General features: G+C 47.3%; 1 protein-coding gene across 1 annotated transcript in view; it reads left to right on the top strand.

Annotated features, from left to right (window-relative positions):
* Positions 1-9,326, top strand: part of FAM171A1 (family with sequence similarity 171 member A1) — a 98,345-nt gene that overhangs the window by 41,442 nt on the left and 47,577 nt on the right. Inside the window, exon 2 of the mRNA XM_015423759.1 lies at positions 8,816-9,043. Coding sequence (XP_015279245.1) covers positions 8,816-9,043 — 228 coding nt within the window. The remainder of the gene's footprint in view (positions 1-8,815; positions 9,044-9,326) is intronic.

The following is a 9,326-nucleotide window of genomic DNA, read 5'->3' as shown; positions in this document are numbered from 1 at the left end:
GCTGGAGGTAGTCGTCCACCAGCTGCGCCGTGTCGGCTGGCAGCTTGCTGGGCATGGCAGCTCTTTGGCAGCGGCGGCCAATTAATAGCTGGCTCCAACCGGGCCCTGTATCGGCGCCTGGGGCTGCCTAAGAAGCCGCCTCCGCCCCCACGCCTGCCCACGTGTCCCTGCCGGCTTCACCGGTTCCTCCTCCCTGCTTGGGAAGCCTGGAGTGCTCCACGGCGATCGGGGGAGAGGGGGGAGCAGAGGATTGGGGAGGGGGCCCGCAAAACCCGTGGGGGGGCGGGCCCCATGGGCCCCATGCGAGCTACGGGCCTGGCCCAATCTCATCAAGGCTCGGGAGCTAAGCAGGGTTGGCCATGGTTAGTACTTGGATGGGAGACTAGCAAGGAAGACTGGGGTTGCTGTGCAGAGGAAAGCACTGGCAAACCACCTCTGCTCATCTCTTGTCTTGGATTGCCATGGTGTAGTGGTTAAGTGCGCGGACTCTAATCTGGGAGAACCAGGTTTGATTCCCCATTCTTCCACTTGCACCTGCTGATGTGACCGTGGGTCAGTCACAAGCTCTGGCACAGCTGTCCTTGAAAAAGAGCAGTTTCTGTCAAGAGCTCTCACAGGGTGTCTGTTGTGGGGAGGGGAAGAGAAAGGAGTTTGTAAGCCGCTCTGAGACACCTTTGGGTAGTGAAGGGCGGGGTATAAATCCAATCTCCTCCTCTGTGAGCTGGTTGCAACTCAATGGCTTCCTCTTCTTCTTCCTCTCTACTGGGGATCAATGGAGGGTTACAAATATATTAACAAAAAAGATAAAACAGAAATTTGCAACACGAACTCCTGGATCGATTCTAGATCCACAAGTCATCTGACTACAGCCACAGGTCTTTACCTCTTGCCTACAAGTTTATGCCTCTGGCTATGCAGAGGCTCTAAGGACCTGCATACAGGAAGGGAAACAGAGGCTCAGCCAGTAGAGATGCAGCCTCCCTACCTGCCTCATGAACTTTTATGGATTTGTCTGTTATCAATTTGGGGGGTGGGGAATCCAAAAATTATCCAGGGCTGGAGTGGTGGGAATTTTCTCTGTGACATCATGGGAGAGATTAGTCAGGATTATATAGAGCCTGTTTCAAACTTGGAGAACTGGTTTGTAGAGAACGAATCAGGCCAGATTACAATTACATCTGGACAAACCATCACCATCACACAGCCGTCATGGAACCCCGGTTGACTGGGCAACCAGGAGGGTAATAAAGGAGTTGTGGTTCAGTGGCAGAGCACACTCTTTGCATATGAAAGGCCAAGCTCAGTATCTGACATTCCAAGTTAAATTATGGTAATACGCTTGAGCGTGTCCAGAAGAGGGCAACCAGGATGGTGAGAGGGTTTGAATCCAAGTCTTATGAGGAAAGGCTGAAAGAGTTGGGTATGTTTAGCCTGGGAAAGAGAAGGCTTAGAGGGGACATGATTGCAGTCTTCAAGTATAAGGGCTGTCATGTAGAAGATGGAGCAGATCTATTCTCTCTTGCTCCAGATTGCACGACTAGATCTAATGGGTGGAAATTACAAGGGAGTTGTTACCAGCTAAATATCAGGAAAAACTTCCTAACTGTAAGAGTGGTTGAGCACTGGAACAGTCTGCCTCGGGTGGTGGTGGATGCTCCTTCGCTGGACATTTTCAAGCGGAGGCTGGACGACCATCTTTCGGCTATGTTGTAAGGTTATCTTTCGGCTATGCTCCTGCAGAGTGCAGGGGGTTGGACTAGATGACCTGCAAGGTCCCTTCCAACTCTAACATTCGATGATTCTATGTTTTGGGGTAGTCCCTTCTGTGCCTTAGACCACAGAGAACTATTGCAAATCTGAGTAAAATAAAAAATAATAATGAATCATCCTCCTCTTTTCTGGTCCTAATACCTTGTGAAAGGCAGAACCTTAATCTGCCTCTGCTAATGAATGCTTCCCTGCCCCTTTCTGTAGATTAGCCTGCAGTGTTTAGGTGCAGCAGAAAAGGGAGAATGGCCCTGTGGCCTGGCCTTTAACCCTTCCATTTTGCATAGGGTCCCCATCAAGGGGACCCTGCGCTGTCTGTCTTCGGCCCGGGCTTGTGTATGTGCCTTTTTGGTTGAGCCTCTCTTCCAAACCACCCAAGCCTTTTTCAACAGTTCCCTCCTCTTCCTCTCTCCTATAAGCTACCCATGCCTTTTCAAATAGTTGTTCTCTCTCTCTCTGCATGCTCTTAATGATGCCCAAGAGTCTGCAAAAGGCAGGGATTTTCTTCTACATCATCATTATGAGAAGAACCCTGGGAGCCACAATTTATGTGACCACCTGTTTTGGGTTGAGAGCCATGGTTGAACAGTTACAGAATAACTAAGGGTGATTCTGCATCTAGCATTCGCTCCGCATTTTCTCGACTGGGAGGAAAAAGTGCAGCTCTAAACCACATTCAAATACCTTGGGGCAATGCCGTACGTAGTGCAAAGTCACCCCCGAACAGCCATAAATCTATGCAGAAGGTACCATAAAATCCAATGACCAAAGGAAGTGAAAGCAGCATGCAGTGCAGAGGGGGGATTTCTGTTCCAGTGTGGGTTTCATAAAACAATGGAGGGAAAAGCCAATGTAGAATCAGCCTTGAAACCTCCATGTCTGGAGGTAGAAAATACAAAACTGAAGTCATCCCATACCTAGAATTCATATTACCCCAAACACCCTCTCGATGCATGCCACCTTTAACAGTACCATGGAAAACAGATGAACATATAGAGCTCAATTTTAGAGTCACAAGCACTGGGTCTGGGCTTGCTAACCTCCATGTGGTAGTTAACAAAGAGGCATCACAGGCAAAAAACGAAGAAAAGAGATTGGGTTTATACCCCGCCCTTCACTACCCAAAAGTGTATCAGAGCGGCTTACAAACTCCTTTCCCCTCCCCTCCCTTCCCCACAACAGACACCCTGTGAGGTAGGTAGGGCTGGGAGAACTCTGACAGAAACTGCTCTTTTTCAAGAACAGCTCTTATCAGAACTACAGCTTGCCCTAGGTCATCCAGCCAGATGCAAGTGGAGGAGTGGGGAATCAAACCCAGTTCTCCCAGATTAGAGTCCGCACACTTAACCACTACACCAAACTGGCTACACCAAAATAACTCCCCAGAGTCAAAAAAATACCAGTCATTAATGCATGAAAATACAGCTAATAAAGAATCATAAAAATCACATGTAAATGAACATGAATATTCTAAAGAGTTACGAAGATTCCACAAGAAATTACAAGTATATTTAATACAGTATGGTCTATAGAGTATAAAGCTGACAAAGACAGTGTAGCTGAACCAGAATACTATCTAATGATCATGAGTTTTAAAGGAGACACAATGAAGGTGATAAATAAGAAGAGAGAAGGGATTGGATTTATATCCTGCCCTTCTTTTGGAGTATCAGAGCAATTTACAATCTCCTTTCCCTTCCCCTCCCCACAGCAGACACCCTGTGAGATAGGTGGGGCTGAGAGAGCTCTTTCCAGAACTGTCCTTGAGAGAACAGCTCTGACAGAACTATGACTTGCCCAAGGTCATCCAGCAGCTGCAAGTGGAGGCGTGGGGAATCAAACTCAGTTCTCCCAGATTAGAGTCTATGCACTTAACTACTACACCAAACTGGCTCTCATAAGCCACCTCAGTCTATTATTCTCTTCTCCAAATCTTAAGAAGGCACAATGAAGGCATCAGAAATGCCACTGCAGTTGTTATCAAGCCGTTTAGATTGTGTTCCATTGTGATTCAGACTTTTTCCAGCTTTTGGGCTTTGTTTCTATTCCTGTTATGGTCATTGCACCTTGGTCACTGTACCTTTGAATTTTACTATTTTGGGGGAAAGATATCTATACCTCTTGACAAGGTTTTGTTCCAAAACGGCTCATATCATCGGCCGCATTACCGTTGAGTGAAGAGATAAATAACTGCAGTGGCAATTCAGGAGCAAACTTACAACCTGTAGCTGTGCCATAAATTTGCCAAAAGAAATTATCTTGGAATTGGAAAAAAAATTCTTTTTAAACACACTTCAGCAATTCAACACAGAAAGGCTGTGAGTGGATTGAAATGTTGTTCTCTCCTATTTAACACTTCATGTAAAACATCTAGGGCTTAATTGTGTGGAATATTACTGTAAAGAAAACCACATGGATGGTCGTGAACTATGAACCGGCTGTGTTTGTCACAAAACCAGGTTCATGATGACGTTCATGCCCATCCCTATTGCTAACCCGATTCGCTCCTTTCAAGAGTCTCTGTGGATGTGGAACCATGACCCAACAGCTTGATGTGCGGTCAGAAACATAAACTAGTATAGCACAGTTCCAGATCTTGTGCAACACTTAGTGCTTTCCACCATAGATATTATAGTGCCCAGAAATTGATTGCACAAGAACTTGTGCAAGTGGAAACACAATTAGGAATACAATAAGTGATGTTTTAATGTAGCACATGTGGCTACCACAGTCTTTTTCTCGAGCTGTTACCGATAATGCATGTGACACTGTTTGCATCCCTCAGGGTATCACTTGCTCCCACAGCCATGGCTTGAGAGACGTATATAAAAGTGCAATGCACTGAATTCTTTAGTTGGCATACTCCGTGCCTCAGAAGTTCCTGTCAAATTGAAAGGCTGCATATATGGAAGAGGGGACATGCGAATCAAAGAGAACATGCCGCGTGGTTTGTACTTTACAAGCAAATGGCAAAATGAGCTTTCATTTCTAAAAACTGCACGAGACACAAGCTCTTAGATCTGAGAACAAGACAGTTACACTGTAAGATTATGGCATTTATTTTCCTTTGACTTGACTATCACTTAGAGAGAACCAGCATAGCAAAGAATAATGAGGCATGCAAAAGAAGGAGAGTGAGGCAGTAAGGAATGGAGGTTGAATATTATGGTTTAAAAAAACACCCCGTTATGAAGCACAGATTCTTAAATTACAATGTGGGGCTTCTTCTGCCCTTGGCTGGTCCAACCCCTCTCTTCTGTCTTGGCTGGGGTTGAGTAGGCTCCACCACTGGCAATAGAATGGGAAGGAGAGGAGATTCCAGTACTCGGTTCCTTTTTCTCCTCAGGACTGTCTCACCTTAGTGTTCGCCAGGGGTCATTTCCCGCAGGAGCGCACAGGAGCGGAGCTCCGGCAGGAAAGAGCCCAGGGGGAGGGCACATGCAACAAGCCCCACCCCCTGCCCCCAGCAGCCCTCAGTCAGACCAAGAAGCAGCCAGGTAAGTTGCAGAGCCCCCCCCCAGCCTCCCCCCCGGTCCAAAACAGTCCAGTGGCACCTTTAAGACCAAGCTTTATTCAGGTATAAGCTCTCCCTCCTCTGCGAGGACTACCTCCTCACCCCCCCCCCCCAATAGCTAGCAATCCAAAACAGTCCAGTGGAGCCTGAGCGGTGGGTGTTGCCTTCTGACACACTTCCGGTGATGTCAGGGGGTGTGGCACATGTAATTAAGTTATGCTAATGAGTTATGCTAATGAGCTCCTGCACCTCTTTTTCTGCAAAATGACCCCTGGTGAACTGGCTTTCTCTCCCCCCCCCCCCCCGTGTGCACAATCGTTCCTCCCTCCCTAGTAGACTGGGTTGAGCTTCCCATTTTGTATGACCCCTTGAACCCACCCTTTCCTGTGCCTGTGCCCAATCCCTCCCTGGTACCACCCATCTGGTAGTGGTGAAAGGAAGGAAGCCAGGCTCCGCCTTCCTTTGGGCTGTCCCACTTCTGCCCCCTTATGTGTCAGTCAAGGTCTCTAAGGAGTTCTCTTCCTCCGCCATTTCCCTCTCCAGCCTGCCTACACCTGTCTCTGGCCTGTTCCTGCCCCCACCCACCAGGCAGTGCCAGGCTGCCCAGTCTCCTTGCCTGCCGATCCAAAGCTGCCACTGCCAGGCCTCTTCCAGTTTGGTGTAGTGGTTAAGTGCGTAGACTCTAATCAGGGTGAACTGGGTTTGATTCCCCATTCCTCCACTTGAAGCTGCTGGATGACCTTGGGCAAGCCATAGTTCTGTCAGAGCTGTTTATATTTATTTATTTATTTATACCTTCAATTTGTACCCCGCTCACCCCCGAAGGGCTCTGAGCGGCTTACACGGTGCATGGTGCAGAGACCTAAGCAGAAACCCTAACTATGGCCACAGTACGTCTGGGGTGGGGGGAGCCCTACCAGGTACTCTCCCGGCTCCGATCGTTCGTTTATCCGGCGAGTGGGCGACTTCTTCCAGTTCTCTGCGGTGCGTGTTCCGCGGCCTCTGCTGTTCTTTCGGCTCTCTGACGACTCCTCTCGGGGGCTGTTGGTTATGGGCCCTGGTGCACAGCCGCGGTGGGCGTCACAACGCCCTTGCGGCTCCGGACGTCCTCCTGCTGGCCACGTCATCAGCTGCTGAGCCAACCGCCTCCTTGGGATGTCGCTGCCTCTCTTCATCTCCTCCGTGCTGACTGCCGTCGTGTCGCCGCCGCTTCTCGATTCCTCGCTCGGCTGGAGCCCAATTTCGAGGGAGGGGTACCCCCTGTCCTCCTACGGACAGGTACCCATTTACCTAATTGCCCCGAGGGGCTTTCGGACTGCTGGGTTGGCAGGAGCTGGGGCAAGGGTCGGGAGCTCACCCCGACCACGGTGGTATTCGAACCGCTGTTACAGCTGTTTGAGATGACTATTTCTACAGGCATTTAACTGCCTGTGCCACCGCCCCCTGTTCTTGAAAGAGCAGTTTTTGAAAGAGCTCTCTTAGCCCCACCTGCCTCTCAGGGTGTCTGTTGTGGGGAGGGGAAAGGAAAGGAGATTGTAAGCCGCTCTGAGACTCCAAGTGAAGGGCGGGGTATAAATCCAATCTCCTCCTTCTCTTTCTGTGACCCTGGTCAAACCAAGCTCACTAGAAAAGACTGGTATCTTCTTATTGATTAATAATCTACTTATTAGTAGTACAATCGGTAGAATGTCCTGGCAGATTTTGAAGACAGCCTGTGAAAGGTCCTTCCTCTTTTTTCCTGGTGTGTGTGATATTTGGCTTTTCTTTAAATTATTTCAGGAACCAACAAATATCTCAACTGTGTTTGAGAAAGGAGGGATATCAAGTAGATTAGGTTGGTGCTTGGAGCACCCCTAACAAGAAGAGCATGGGTAAGGTGCATGGCAAATTGTGTTGGCTTCGTGAAGTGGTGAAAATGTTTCTGTCAGAGCACAAGGATGTGGATGGTTAATCATATGCTGTTGCTATGGTGGTATTATTGGAAAATGCTGCTTGTGTAGGAGGCTGAAAGATCAGGACAGTGAGTGCTTGTTCTTAGGATGAATGTTGGATCATGGCTGATGGTGGAAATACAGCATTAACATTTTAGCAAGAATCAAGTTACATAATGCAACATTAAGTATGCAGGAGCTTCTAATAGGAATATGCATACTGAGCACCCAGAAAATATGTATAAATAACTTATTTGAATGATGGGGGTTTTGTGCATTAAAAAAGGAAGAATGTTCAGCACTTTAAAGTGGTTGCAATTTAGGAGTGCGTAGGCACAATATCGATATGCATACTGAGGGCTTTCTGGGATTCTGGGCAATGTTTTTAGCCAACTGCTTTTTAAACTTCTCCTCCCCACCCCCACTTTTATAAAGCAGGTTCATGTCTGGGAGAGCACAGTAACTGCTAAACTGTAGTGTGTAGATGTAGCAAGCAATTTCTCCTTTTTGGCATTCCAGTCTGCTTTCAAAAACTCTTTTTTATAGGAATGGAGAAAGCTTTAAAAAGAAGTTTGGGAACAAGGTGGGGAAGAGAAGATGATTCACATATAAAGACCTAGATTTTTGATTGCAGGCAGATTTCACACATTATTTCTCCAGAAAGTGTTATTTTTTCTGTAGTAAGTAAAATGGAAGCTTGAGAATGGGAAGTGCCAGTGCAGGCACATGATGCTCTGAAATTTCTTGGGTCGTGGTCAGTTACCTGGTCTGAGTGACCACAAGGTCTTCCTTTCACTGATTCTCATGCCACGCCACATTCTTGCCTTTTGAACTTTGTCTTGCCTTTTCTAATCTCATTTCTGTCCTGCTCATTGCTGCTTGCCCAGATAACTGTTACAGGCTAATTCAGCAGCTTGGTCACTACTGGGTCCTATTCCTCAATCATGTGTGTACCTCTCTGTGTGTTTGTTTGGGACTTATGGAATGGCTTGCCAAAGTTTGGGCTTTAGCATACAACTGAAGGAAAGCAGTTAACTTCCTCAAATCTGCATATATCAGTGTATGCAGAGTAGGCTCTCCCTGTTAGGGTGGGAGTACACAGGGTATTGATGGCAAATTATTGCAACCCTTTTCTGAAGAACAATGCCAACAACTAGAGAGGAAAGAAGATGGTTAGGGAGTGGCAACATGACAGATGTTATCACTATGCCTCCCCCCATCTACTTTACACTAAGCCCATTCTTTTATTACCTAGCCACTTTGGTTACCTCCCATGCAGCTCAGGTAGTGGACACTGGGCTGAGTACATCACAAGATCAGCTGTCCAGTACATGCACTTAGGTGTTCTCTCAAGTCATTGTCAGAGACCCTGATCTGTGGTGTTCCGCCATCTGAAGTGTAGTGGATAGCTAAAATGAAGGAGGTTCTTTGTGGCAGTTTCTTGGGGAGCCCCCCACCCCAGCGCCTTGCTGTGCCTCCTCTTCCTGGTATGAGCATTGCAGGTGTGTATGCGAAGCAAGGACTCAAAGCACACTTGTTGCATTGTAAATGAGAAACTACAAAGATTACCCCCAAGTTAATTGCTGTGGTGTTTTCATTGCAGAAGTGACTCTGAAGGTCCACGTAAGCGATGCCAGCACACATCAGCCAGTCACCGAAGCCTTTATTGAGATTTTTACCAACCAGATTCCCATTGCCTCTGGAACCTCAGGAGCAGATGGCACTGCCTTCATCAAGTTTCAGTATAAGCTGGGCAGTCAGCTTATAGTTACTGCGACTAAACATGCTTATGTGCCAAACTCTGCACCATGGAAACCTATAAGATTGCCTGGTAAGAGATCTTTATTTTTGTTCTGAGGTAAGATTTTACTTCTAAAGGGTGGGAGAGGGAGGGTACAAAACTATGATTTGTTTTTATAAATGCTTGTGGTTGTAACATAACGATTTTAACATGAGTAGAACATGGATGCTAACTAAATTCCTCCCCCAGTATTCCCTGAGTGAGAACTTGTTTAACTGACTTATTTACCTGACAGGAGGACGACCCAGAAAGTAAAATGATCCCCCTGAAAAAAAGTTATATACAAAAGGCCCCCCCCCCCCCCCCCCCTTCT

This window comes from Gekko japonicus, unplaced genomic scaffold (genome assembly GCF_001447785.1).
Source record: "Gekko japonicus isolate JY-2015 unplaced genomic scaffold, Gekko_japonicus_V1.1 scaffold94, whole genome shotgun sequence".
Taxonomy (NCBI): Eukaryota; Metazoa; Chordata; class Lepidosauria; order Squamata; family Gekkonidae; genus Gekko; species Gekko japonicus.
The sequence above is the reverse complement of the archived record's forward strand: the minus strand, read 5'-3'. Positions and strand labels throughout refer to the sequence as shown.